This window comes from Leuciscus leuciscus (genome assembly GCF_965113295.1).
Source record: "Leuciscus leuciscus genome assembly, chromosome: 10".
NCBI classification, from domain to species: domain Eukaryota; kingdom Metazoa; phylum Chordata; class Actinopteri; order Cypriniformes; family Leuciscidae; genus Leuciscus; species Leuciscus leuciscus.
In genome coordinates, this window is record NC_138734.1 from 45,079,944 (window position 1) to 45,093,224 (window position 13,281).

The 13,281-nt window shown below is 41.5% G+C and overlaps 2 protein-coding genes and 1 long non-coding RNA gene across 3 annotated transcripts; 1 reads left to right on the forward strand and 2 right to left on the reverse strand.

The window, feature by feature from the left end:
• Positions 1-2,736: 2,736 nt before the first annotated feature.
• On the reverse strand, positions 2,737-6,213 carry LOC309507326 (biogenesis of lysosome-related organelles complex 1 subunit 6-like). The gene is made up of 4 exons (XM_082181492.1): positions 6,090-6,213; positions 5,773-5,860; positions 5,621-5,707; positions 2,737-4,142 (listed from the first exon to the last, which is right to left on the reverse strand). Exons 1-4 carry the CDS (start codon positions 6,200-6,202, stop codon positions 4,014-4,016), a joined length of 417 nt encoding a protein of 138 aa, XP_082037618.1. The 5' UTR covers positions 6,203-6,213; the 3' UTR covers positions 2,737-4,013.
• On the reverse strand, positions 4,336-5,614 carry LOC309507333. Its single transcript, XR_014209123.1, has 2 exons — positions 5,185-5,614; positions 4,336-5,101 (listed from the first exon to the last, which is right to left on the reverse strand). It is a non-coding gene; the product is annotated as an uncharacterized lncRNA (long non-coding RNA).
• Positions 6,214-7,184: 971 nt separating the features above from the next.
• Positions 7,185-11,616, forward strand: LOC309507324 (putative proton-coupled zinc antiporter SLC30A4). Its single transcript, XM_082181490.1, has 3 exons — positions 7,185-7,297; positions 10,339-10,743; positions 10,834-11,616. Exons 2-3 carry the CDS (start codon positions 10,386-10,388, stop codon positions 10,995-10,997), a joined length of 522 nt encoding a protein of 173 aa, XP_082037616.1. The 5' UTR covers positions 7,185-7,297; positions 10,339-10,385; the 3' UTR covers positions 10,998-11,616.
• The last annotated feature ends 1,665 nt before the right edge of the window (positions 11,617-13,281 follow it).

Genomic DNA, 13,281 nt, shown 5'->3' on the forward strand with positions numbered 1-13,281 from the left:
TCATTAGATACTAGTACTTATTCCAATAGTGACTAGTAACTATTCTTTTGTTACTAGTAACAAATATTTTTTTTTGCCATTGACTTCTATGGGGATCTGTCATTCAGATATCATCTATTCAGTTCTGACTAGTATGTATTCCAATTGTGACTAGTACATATATATTAGATACTAGTAGTTATTTATTAGGTACTAGTACCTATTTTTTAGATACTAGTACCTATTACTAGATACTAGTATGTATTCAATAAATACTAGTACTAAGTCATTAGATACTAGTACCTCTTAAATAGATACTAGTACCTATTAAATAGATACTAGTACTTATTCATTAGATACTAGTACTTATTCAATAGATACTAGTACTTATTCATTAGATACTAGTACTTATTCATTAGATACTAGTACTTATTCATTAGATACTAGTACCTATTAATTAGATACTAGTACTTATAAATTAGCTACTAGTACTTATTGAATAGATACTAGTAACTATTTATTAGATACTAGTATTTATTCCAAATGTTACTAGTAAGATTTTGGATTTTACTAGTAAAATTTTTAATTGAACTATCCAGTGGCCGTTCTGACTAGTCATAACATAAGACGAGTAAAAAAGCAGTTGTGACTAGTAAAATAAAAAATCTTACTAGCAACATTCGGAATAAATACTAGTATCTAATAAATAGGTACTAGTATCTATTGAATAAGTACTAGTAGCTAATTTATAAGTACTAGTATCTAATTAATAGGTACTAGTATCTAATGAATAAGTACTAGTATCTATTGAATAAGTACTAGTATCTAATGAATAAGTACTAGTATCTATTTAATAGGTACTAGTATCTATTGAATAAGTACTAGTAGCTAATTTATAAGTACTAGTATCTAATTAATAGGTACTAGTATCTAATGAATATGTACTAGTATCTAAAAAATAAGTACTAGTACCTAATAAATAACTACTAGTATCTAATATATATGTACTAGTCACAATTGGAATACATACTAGTCAGAACTGAATAGTTGATATCTGAATGACAGATCCCCATAGAAGTCAATGGCAAAAAAATGTATTTGTTACTAGTAACAAAAGAATAGTTACTAGTCACTATTGGAATAAGTACTAGTATCTAATGAATAAGTACTAGTATCTATTTAATAGGTACTAGTATCTAATGAATAAGTACTAGTATCTAATAATAAGTACTAGTATCTAATGAATAAGTACTAGTATCTAATAATAAGTACTAGTATCTAATGAATAAGTACTAGTATCTAATGAATAAGTACTAGTATCTATTTAATAGGTACTAGTATCTAATGAATAAGTACTAGTATCTAATGAATAAGTACTAGTATCTATTGAATAAGTACTAGTACCTAACGAATAAGCACTAGTATCTAAAGAATAGGCACTAGTACCTAAAGAATAAGCACTAGTAGCTAATGAATAAGTACTAGTACTTAATGGAATAGATACTAGTATCTAAAAAATAAGTACTAGTAGCATGAAAATAGAGACTAGTCGGTTTAAATGATTAAATGTTAAAACGGCTTGCCATACGCAGGGTATTTTAATAAAGTAACAGGAAACATGGAACACAGAACTCAAAGGAACAAAACCAGGGAATCACAGAGGCAACCATTACATGAACAACAACTGACAAGGTAACAAGTGAAACACAAGGGCTATAAATACACAGAGACAAACAAGCTTAACTAAGTAACAAGGGGGCGTGGTTAATAAGAAACACCTGGTGAGACTAATAAACAAGAAAGACTACAAAGGACTACAAAACATAGCACATAACAGGAAATAACAAAAGTGCACACAAGACAAGGGAAACACAGGACAGGAATCATGACAAATACATTTGTTGCTGTATTTTTAATCTTTGTTCATGTTAGTTCACAGTGCATTAACTAATGTTAACAAGATTTTTAAAAAGTATTAGTAAATGCATTAACAATTAACAAAGATTAAAGGGGAGGTACTGTATAATGCCCTTTTCACAAGATGTAAAATAAGTCTCTGATGTCCAGAGTGTGTGTGTGAAGTTTTACCTCAAAATACCCCACAGATATTTTTATAGCATGTTCAAATCGTCACTTTTTGAACAAAAAACGCACCGTTTTTGTGTCCATTGCAAATGAGCTGCTTCTCCCGGCACAGGGGGCGGAGCAACAGGACATTTCTGAATAGTTAGTTGATGAATTTATGTATCTGATGTGGAGTTAACGATCTTCTAGTCATTGATTAGCATATTCTGTGTTGATAATCAATAAATCATGTTCTGGGGCGGGGTTTATGTAAATTCTAGGGTTGGTGATGTCACTAACCCGTGAGGAATGTGGTGTAGTCTCTACCAGCCGTTTGTTGTAGTTCTTAAAGTGATTTCTGTAAAAGGAAATCTCTCCCTTTGCTTTGAACTTTGAGCGTCGTAACTTTGCAGATGTTGTTTATGCTCACACAGCAACATTACACACTAACTACAGTTAGAGAAGAGAAATCATAATCAACCACCCCTTTAATAAATGCTAAGTGCAGTTCATTATTAGTTCATGTTAATTAATGTAGTTAACTAATGTTAACCTTATATTCAATAATGAACTTTATTGTAAAGCGTTACCTGAAACTTTATTGAAAATTGTTACAGTTTTATCATATTTGTTTACATTAAAAGAGCATTATATAAGGTAATAAATTATGTTGATAAAAGAGCACACCAACACTTTCATTACAGTTTTATTATTTATCTGGATAGAAATGCACATGATGATAATAATGATGATAAAGAGTCACCAGAGCATCTTTATCACATTTAGTCCCAGAGAATCCAACTCGTTTAAGAGGTTTCTCAGATCAGTTTTATGAGGACAGGGACGGTTACAGGGGCGGAGTCTAAGAGCAGTGGGCGGGGCTGTGAGAGGGGCGGAGTCTGTGTGCAGTGGGCGGGGCGGTGACAGGGGCGGAGTCTGTGTGCAGTGTGCGGGGTGGTTACAGGGCCAGAGTCTAAGAGCAGTGGGCGGGGCTGTGATAGGGGCGGGGTCTGTGTGCAGTGGGCGGGGTGGTGACAGGGGCGGAGTCTGTGTGCAGTGGGCAGGGCGGTGACAGGGGCGGAGTCTGTGTGCAGTGGGCGGGGCTGTGACAGGGGAGGAGTCTGTGTGCAGTGGGCGGGGCTGTGACAGGGCAGGAGTCTGTGTGCAGTGGGTGGGGCTGTGACAGGGGCGGAGTCTAAATCAGTGGGCGGGGCGTGACAGGGGCGGAGTCTGTGTGCAGTGGGCAGGGGTGTGACAGGGGCAGGGGTGTGACAGGGGCGGAGTCTAAAGCAGTGGGCGGGGCGGTGACAGGGGCGGAGTCTGTGTGCAGTGTGCGGGGTGGTTACAGGGCCAGAGTCTAAGAGCAGTGGGCGGGGCTGTGATAGGGGCGGAGTCTGTGTGCAGTGGGCGGGGTGGTGACAGGGGCGGAGTCTGTGTGCAGTGGGCAGGGCGGTGACAGGGGCGGAGTCTGTGTGCAGTGGGCGGGGCTGTGACAGGGGAGGAGTCTGTGTGCAGTGGGCGGGGCTGTGACAGGGGAGGAGTCTGTGTGCAGTGGGTGGGGCTGTGACAGGGGCGGAGTCTAAAGCAGTGGGCGGGGCGTGACAGGGGTGGAGTCTGTGTGCAGTGGGCAGGGGTGTGACAGGGGCAGGGGTGTGACAGGGGCGGAGTCTAAAGCAGTGGGCGGGGCGGTGACAGTGGCGGAGTTGTGTGCAGTGGGCAAGGGTGTGACAGGGGCGGAGTCTGTGTGCAGAGGGCAGGGGTGTGTCAGGGGCAGGGTCTAAAGCAGTGGGCGGAGCGGTAACAGGGGCGGAGTCTGAGGGCAGTGGGCGGGGCTGTGACAGGGGCGGAGTCTGAGGGCAGTGGGTGGGGCGTGACAGGGGCGGGGTCTGTGTGCAGTGGGCGGAGCTGTGACAGGGGCAGAATCTGTGTGCAGTGGGCGGGGCTGAGCTCAGTGTGTGTGAGGCGCTGGTTCAGGCGTCGCCGGAGCGTTTGGCGGGTTTGGCGACGAGGCGTCTCTCTCGCTCCAGCTCTCTCTCTCGCTGCTGCTCGCGCTCCAGATCTTCCTTCTGCTTGTGTTGCTGCAGCTTCAGCGCTCGCTTCTGCACACATTCATACACTCTTCACTCTTAATCTGTCGTTCCGTCTCAAACGGCAAAGCATACTAACCCAGGGTAAAGTATGGAAGCTTGTTTCTGCCACGGAATAAAAATAAAAACAAAGAATTTCCTCTCGGAATCCTGACTTTTCTTTCAATCGTAGTTTATATCTATTAATTCAGACTTTTTTCTCGCAATTCTGATTTTTTTCTCGTAAACGCAAGTTTATATCGTGCAATTTAGACTTTTTTTTTTATTCTGACTTTTTTCTCATAAATGCATTTTTTCTCGTAAAAGCAAGTTTATATCTCGCAAATCTGACTTTTCTCACAATTCTGACTTTTTTCTCGTAACCGCAAGTTTATATCTCGTAATTCTGACTTTTTTTCTCGAAATTCAGTTCTTTTTTCGTAAATGCAAGTTTATATCGTCATTCTGACTTTTTTCTCGGAATTCAAAATCTTTTCTCGCAATTCTGACTTTTTTCTCGCAAAGGCAAGTTTATATCTCGCAATTCTGACTTTTTTCTTGCAATTCAGACTTTTCTCGTAAACGCAATTCTATATCTTGCAATTCAGACTTTTTTTCTCATAAAGGCAAGTTTATATCTTGCAATTCAGACTTTTTTCTCGTAAACGCATGTTTATATCTCGCAATTCAGACTTTTTTCTCACAATTCAGACTTTTTTTCTCGTAAAGGCAAGTTTATATCTCGCAATTCTGACTTTTCTCGCAATTCAGACTTTTTTCTCGTAACCGCAAGTTTATATCTCGCAATTCTGACTTTTCTCGCAATTCAGATTTTTTTTCTCGTAAAGGCAAGTTTATATCTCGCAAATCTGACTTTTCTCGCAATTCAGACTTTTCTCGTAAACGCAATTCTATATCTTGCAATTCAGACTTTTTTTCTCGTAAAGGCAAGTTTATATCTTGCAATTCTGACTTTTTTCTCGCAATTCAGACTTTTTTTTCGTAAAGGCAAGTTTATATCTTGCAATTCAGACTTTTTTCTCGTAAACGCATGTTTATATCTCGCAATTCAGACTTTTTTCTTGCAATTCTAACCCTTTTCTCACAATTCAGACTTTTTTTCTCGTAAAGGCAAGTTTATATCTCGCAATTCTGACTTTTCTCGCAATTCAGACTTTTTTCTCGTAACCGCAAGTTTATATCTCGCAATTCTGACTTTTCTCGCAATTCAGACTTTTCTCGTAAAGGCAAGTTTATATCTTGCAATTCTGACTTTTTTCTCGCAATTCTGACTTTTTTTTCGTAAAGGCAAGTTTATATCTCGCAATTCTGACTTTTTCTCACAATTCAGATTTTTTTTCCACACAATTGTGAGTTTATACTGTATTTCACAATTCTAAATTCAGAATAGTGAGAATTATAATTGTTTTTTATTCCCCTGCAGAAACAAGCTTCCATATAAACATGAAGAGCAGTAAAGAATGAATCTCCAGAAGACTCGCCGCTCAAACCTTTAGTCTGGTCGTCTTGTCGTGCAGAACGATCATTTCTTTGCGAATGTTCACCAGTTTGCTGTGATAAACTTTGGCCTCTGTGAACTGAAACACATCAGCTGTCAGTCTGACGACGCTTCTACGAGAGGAACCACGCGATTAAAACTCACCAGTGCGTTCAGATCAATCATGGCGTTGCACTCGCGGAATTTTGTGACTTCTTGCTCCAGCGTATCCAACAAAATAACTTGATTTTGTCTGGAAGTGAGAACAAATAAAGGATGATTTCAGGAGGGCAGGGTTTTGAATTCAAATGTCTTTTCTTTGCAGTCTGATCAAATGATGGACGTCACTGACTGAAGCTTCATGCAACAGATCATCAGTGTTAGCACGCGCGTGGACAGAGTTAGCAAGCGCGTGGACAGAGTTAGCACGCGCGTGGACAGAGTTAGCACGCGCGTGGACAGTGTGTTATATGTGATCATACGTGAGTTCCTGCAGGGTTTGCTTGGAGGCGTTGAGCTCCGGCTGATAGTGTGACAGGAATCCTTCAGTCAGTCTCTGGATCGTGTGCTCATCCACACACACCACGTCCTCCATCACGACACACACTGCAAACACACACACACACACACACACAGACAGACAGACAGACAGACAGACAGACAGACAGACAGACAGACAGACAGACAGACAGACAGACAGACAGACAGACAGACAGACAGACAGACAGACAGACACACACACACACACACACACACACACACACACACACACACACACACACACACACACACACACACACACACACACACACACACACACACAGTCAGGTTCCTCATGAACCACATTAATCGTGTGTACGTCACTGATCACATCTGTCTGAACACGAACCCTCTTGAGCGCATCATATTCCCGTCAGATGAAAGTGATTCTTCTTCTATCTTGTGTATTTAATGGCGGTCAGCAAACCTGATGTGATAGTGAAAACGCTTCCAGGAGCGGCTCACAAACATCATGTGACCGAAGCTCATGTGACCCAGAGACTGTTTACTGTCTATATCACAACGCGACGCGCTGCCACTCTGAGAGCACTTCCGCCTTTAATCACGTGCCGCTGAGCGACGCCTCCGATTGGCGGAACGATTGTACCGGAGTCAAGCCACCTTTATTTCTATAGCGCTTTATACAATACAGATTGTTTCAAAGCAGCTTTACAGTGATAAACAGGAAAATTATGCATTTGATCAAATATCAAATGAAAGATAAATTAGTTAATTTAATCTATAAAGTAGTTCTTCAAAAATGATGTCACCGTCAGCTCAGTTCAGTTCTCATTCAGCAGCGGACTAACTTATATAATATAATATAATAATATCAGAAATAGCTTTATTGCTAAGTAACCTTGAACACAAGGATTTTTTCTTGATACATACACACATACAAATACAACAGTGAAATGTGCTAAAGAGGTATAATATATAATTACATGTTAATTTTGCACATGAATGTGAACTTTGAATGCGCGCGCGCTGTAGTAGAGCTGGAACGCGCGCAGAGTGGACGCGCTAACATTAAACACTCTCTCTCTCTCTCATACACACACACACACACACACACACTTACTCACACTCTGAGATTTCCCCGAACTCACACCGCAATGGACGGAACCAGCGAACGGCAGAGTTTAGGAAGGTTTGTACTCTTTTAATGATGTTTTCGTTGTGTTCAGTGTGTGTAGTGTGTGTAGTGTGTGTTCAGTGTGTGTTCAGTGTGTGTTCGCTGACATTCAGTCCTGAAACACATGAACGCGCTGAAACACTGATGAACACACTGAACAAACTCTGTGCTTTAGCGTTTCATATCTGACGAACTGAACATCATTGTCTCTGAAGTCAATGCTACCCTTTTTCTAAATGTCATAATAATTTGTTAACAAACAAGTATTCATTCCTTCAATGAGCTCATTGTTTCTGCCTTAAATTATTACATTGTTTAAATTAATACCTTTTTCGCTAACTGCGATTCTAAAATGCATAACTTAGACAGTCACCTCTGATAACAGATCTGTCTAAATTATAATGTGGACTCTTGTCTTTTCTGTAAAGCTGCTTTGAAATGATGTGTATTGTGAAAAGCGCTTTACAAATAAATGTGAATTGAATCAACAACACTGAACTGACTGGAGCTCAATAGTGACTCTTGTGTTTTAGAGTTGCTTTATTTGACCGTGTCTGTATTTGATGATGTTTCCTGTTGTGTGCTGGTAAAGCTGTTGTGTTTCAGGTAACCTGGCGCTTCGACCCACGAGACAGTGTCAGTTCCTCCCGCACTGACGCTTCAGAGAGGTCCGGTGTCCGGCAAGCAGTGTTACGTTTAAAAGACGTCTAATATCCGCCCAAACACAGCCTGACGTCTCTAGGCTGAAACAAGGCAAAATTTGGGCTGTCAGTGAAAATGTTATAGACGTCTAAACCAGAGCCCAAGATTAGACGCACAGGTTACGCATAGAACATGTCAAAGAAATGATACCAAACACCAAATTCAAGGTTATTTTGGCTAGAAGTGTGTTACTCTGGTCTATACCCAGCAAGCAAAGTCCATCATTTCACTGTCTAGGTTAACTATAGACCCGATATAGTCCGGCTATGAGTAGGTTAACTATAGACCCGATATAGTCCGGCTATGAGTAGGTTAACTATAGACCCGATATAGTCCGGCTATGAGTAGGTTAACTATAGACCCGATATAGTCCGGCTATGAGTAGGTTAACTATAGACCCGATATATTCCGGCTATGAGTAGGTTAACTATAGGCCCGATATAGTCCGGCTATGAGTAGGTTAACTATAGACCCGATATATTCCGGCTATGAGTAGGTTAACTATAGACCCGATATAGTCCGGCTATGAGTAGGTTAACTATAGACCCGATATAGTCCGGCTATGAGTACGTTAACTATAGACCCGATATAGTCCGGCTATGAGTAGGTTAACTATAGACCCGATATAGTCCGCCTATGAGTAGGTTAACTATAGGCCCGATATAGTCCAGCTATGAGTAGGTTAACTATAGGCCCGATATGAGTAGGTTAACTATAGACCCGATATAGTCCGGCTATGAGTAGGTTAACTATAGACCCGATATAGTCCGGCTATGAGTAGGTTAACAATAGACCCGATATAGTCCGGCTATGAGTAGGTTAACTATAGACCCGATATAGTCCGGCTATGAGTAGGTTAACTATAGACCCGATATATTCCGGCTATGAGTAGGTTAACTATAGGCCCGATATAGTCCGGCTATGAGTAGGTTAACTATAGACCCGATATATTCCGGCTATGAGTAGGTTAACTATAGACCCGATATAGTCCGGCTATGAGTAGGTTAACTATAGACCCGATATAGTCCGGCTATGAGTAGGTTAACTATAGACCCGATATAGTCCGGCTATGAGTAGGTTAACTATAGACCCGATATAGTCCGGCTATGAGTAACACACTTCTAGACAAAATAATCTTGAATTTGGTTACACGTTTTTGCCAGAATAACTTGCGAGATGTGTGATAGTCCGTCACGTTAGCAAAGTCAACACTGATTATAAGGTGTTTGGTTTCATTTCTTCACTCATTTCATTTCTTTGTGATCTAATTCAGTGGTTCCCAACCTTTTTTTGTCTGAGACCCCCTTTTTCCCAAGAAAATATTTTAGGGCCCCCCTTCACATTTAATGATATTTTCGCTCTTGTAAGCTTGCAGCAAGGATGACAAAATATGTTGTTTTCAAACAAACGGTGTGTTTACTATAAACAGATATGTTTATGCACAAATAATAGCCTATAATATTGAAAATACAATAACAAAAACATTAGTAGGCCCTTTGTAATTTAAAAATGTAAGCCTAGGAGTAGCCTATAAATTTGCCCTATTTTAAATGCAATAACAAAAATATCAGGATTCACACTTGTGTGTAGGTAAAAAAAGAATGAATATAGGCTATTACTAAATGACTGGTGTCTGGGGCCTCAATACTTGCATGTTATTTGTGAGGCTTTATCAATGTGAGGCTTTACTTTTGAGGCTTTTGGCGCTATAGCGAGCGATAACAAACATGCGTTTATTAACAGAATAATGCGTCTTTCGGAAGAACATATTGTAGCCGGAACTACTTCTCTCTCTGTGTACGCGTCTCTATGGTGCGTCTATGACGAGTCACGCAGGTACTGGGCTACTCCGCAGCGGCAGCGATCCGAACCAGGGTAAAATAGTCCCAATGTAAACACTTATTATAGGTGTACCATAGTGATTCAGGATAAGACAAAAACACAGTTTGGAAAATGGATTCATGATGAACTCGCTTTTTATATACATTTCGAACAGAAAAAAGTTAAGGACTTTTATTTAATGCAAATTGCTCAAAACCCCCCACAGAGCTCGCTGAGGCCCCCTTGTGGGCCGCGACCCCCCTGTTGGGAACCGATGATCTAATTGATGACTAGTCTAATCTTGGGCGATGGTCTAGACGTCTATTAAGTTTTCACTGACCGCCCAAATTGTGCCTTGTTTTAGCCTAGACATCAGGCTGTGTTTGGACGGCTATTAGACGTCTTTTAAATGCAAATTGCTTGCTGGGATAGTGACTCTTGTGTCTTAGAGTTACTTTATTTGACCGAGTCTGATATGTGATGATGTTTGCTGTTGTGTGTTGGTAAAGTTGACCTGAGCTGTTGTGTTGCAGGTAACCTAGCGCTTCAACCCACGAGACAGTTTCAGAGATTCGCTCAGATGTCGGGCCTGATGGGCCGCGTGAGGTCGGTGTTTCGCCGTGACCCGGACGAATGGCACCTCAGCGACGCCGCCTTCGACTTCTCCGAGGATATGGAGGACGACGAGACGCCCCGGTTCAGCCAGCTGAAGGTAGTGGTGTCGGGAGAGGCGGACGAGTTCTCGGCGGCTAACGGGTCGACGGTCACGCGAGTGTTGGACGATGACGACTCGCTCCTGGGCTCCTCGTCGGGCCTGGTGTCGGAGCCGTGTGACGGGTGCCGAAAGAGTCGAGAGAGCGACCGGCGCCGGAAGATCATGAGGAAACTGGGCTTCGCCGCTCTGCTCTACTTCCTGTTCATGGTGGGCGAGCTGATAGGTGAGCGTCGGGGAGAGTGTGTGTGTGTGTGTGTGTGTGTGTGTGTGTGTGTGTGTGTCGCCCGCTCCTGTCACTGGGTTTGTCTTTCAGGTGGGTACGTGGCCAACAGTCTGGCCATCATGACGGATGCGCTGCACATGCTGACAGATCTGATCGGGATCATCGTGTCTCTGCTGGCGCTCTGGCTCTCGGCTAAACCACCGACGCACAGATTCACCTTCGGCCTTCATCGGCTCGGTGCGTCCTCTTCTTAGTACACCGGCTCATTCTGGCTTTTCACACTTCAGCTAGTTAACCCTGGGTCATTCTAAATCAGATCAATCTAGATCAGTCTATTCAAAACCATGGGTCAGTCTAACCCCTGGGTCAGTCTATTCTAAACCCTGGGTCAGTCTATTCTAAACCCTGGGTCAGACTATTCTAACCCCTGGGTCAGTCTATTCAAAACCCAGGGTCAGTCTAACCCCTGGGTCATTCTAAACCCTAGATCAGTCTATTCAAAACCCCGGGTCAGTCTAACCCCTGGGTCACTCTTAACCCTAGGTCAGACTATTCTAACCCCTGGGTCAGTCTATTCTAACCGCTGGGTTAGTCTAACCCCTGGGTCAATCTAACTCCTTTTTTTAGTCTAAACCTTGGGTTATCACCCCGCAAGAACAATTACAGTGCTTTACAACTATAGAACAAAAAGAGTTAAATAAACTTATCACTTCATCTAAAACAACAACATGTTTATTAGATCCTATACCAACTAAACTACTGAAAGAAGTGTTACCTGTAGTGGAAGAGCCTCTCCTCAATATTATTAACTCGTCTTTATCTTTAGGTCATGTTCCAAGAACATTTAAACTGGCACTTATAAAACCTCTCATTAAGAAACCACAATTAGATCATAATAATCTAGCAAATTATAGACCCATTTCAAATCTTCCATTTATGTCTAAAATATTAGAAAAAGTGGTGTCCGCTCAACTGGGCTCTTTCTTGCAACAAAATGAGATCTATGAAAAGTTTCAGTCTGGATTCAGACCGCATCATAGCACTGAAACTGCGCTCGTTAAAATCACAAATGATTTACTTTTAGCTTCTGACCAAGGCTGTATCTCAATACCAGTAGCGTACCGTGGGGTTTCAGTCAGGGCCTTCAGTAACGATCTAACGCCCCCCCCCCCCCCCCCCAATCGCCATAACAACACACACAGATTCATGCAAAATACAATCATGCACTGTATGCACTACTGCGTAACATCAACGACGAGACAGCTGATCTTCAACCTCAGCGCACACCACTGTCACTGTGCATTATAAAAGCTGAGCTGAAACATCTCGCGCACGGATGTACCTAATACAAATAAATAAAACATCTCCGGTTAACTAGCAGGACATTAATTTTCGTTTGTTGAATAAGATGCATTCTAGCGCTGAAATGTGTTGTTCAAGCTGAGTGCTTGTTGCCGCGGATATAGTGTTCTCTTGTGGCTCACGCACAGTTTTCACTCAGATGCGCGCTTCAATCTATCGCCGTTGCGGAGACTTTCTATTTGTTGAAATCTTACAAAACAAAATGCACACAAACGCCCTGCTTGATATTCAACCACTGATGAACATATTCGAAAAAAAAAAAAAAAAAAAAAAACTATACGAGTGTGGATTCGTACCCAGAACCTCTGACATGCTTGGCAAAAGTTCTACCACTAGACTATCACAGTACATGAAAGTTATTCAGTATCAATGCATTTAGTCACGTGGAAATTCTCGGCACTAACAATATTAGTAGATCTAGGATGACAAATGTACCCAAAATGACCCAATGTACTAATGAAATTGATTTCTGGACATCGTAATGTTATTTTTCCTGAAAATTGTTATTGTACACAAACATGTATTGTATCAGCCCACCCACTCGATGACATCAGCGCGGGCTAGCCGTCGACACATCGCTGGGCCTCTGGGGCGTTCTGTCATACGCTTCACAATTTGATTGGCTGATAAAACACGTCAGTCAAAGTTATGATCAAATGGAAAATGGCAGCTTCAACGGAAGGCTAGCTATACAACTAGTGCTGGTCCACGGAGCTGCGTTTAGATGACATATGGAAAATCCAGCTCAGACTCACAAAAAAATAACCATATTCTTTCTGGAAATATATCGTAACGTACTGATAGACATAAATTGAATTTAGACATGTTCAGACACACATTAATTTAATTATAGAAATTTTTTATTTTTTTTATTTTGACAGGGCCAGCAGAGAAGGCCCTGCTGGCTCTGACGGCACACCACTGCTCAATACTAGTTTTACTTGATCTTAGTGCTGCGTTCGATACTATAGATCACACAATACTCTTAGATCGACTACAAAATTATACTGGTGTTCAAGGACAAGCACTAAGCTGGTTCAAATCATACCTATCTGACCGCTACCATTTTGTCTATTTAAATGGAGAAAAATCGATCATAACTCCAGTAAACTATGGAGTGCCGCAGGGATCTGTGTTAGGCCCTCTGTTATTTTCAATATATATGATGCCACTTGG

Coding starts and splice junctions, on each gene's coding strand:
- LOC309507326 (XM_082181492.1), bottom strand. CDS start 6,202: ATGGAGGACGTGGTGTGTGTGGATGAGCACACGATCCAGAGACTGACT. Junction 5,861..6,089: donor CAAACCCTGCAGGAACTCAC/GTATGATCACAT, acceptor TCTCACTTCCAG/ACAAAATCAAGTTATTTTGT. Junction 4,143..5,620: donor ACAAGACGACCAGACTAAAG/GTTTGAGCGGCG, acceptor GAATGTGTGCAG/AAGCGAGCGCTGAAGCTGCA.
- LOC309507324 (XM_082181490.1), top strand. CDS start 10,386: ATGTCGGGCCTGATGGGCCGCGTGAGGTCGGTGTTTCGCCGTGACCCG. Junction 10,744..10,833: donor CATGGTGGGCGAGCTGATAG/GTGAGCGTCGGG, acceptor TTTGTCTTTCAG/GTGGGTACGTGGCCAACAGT.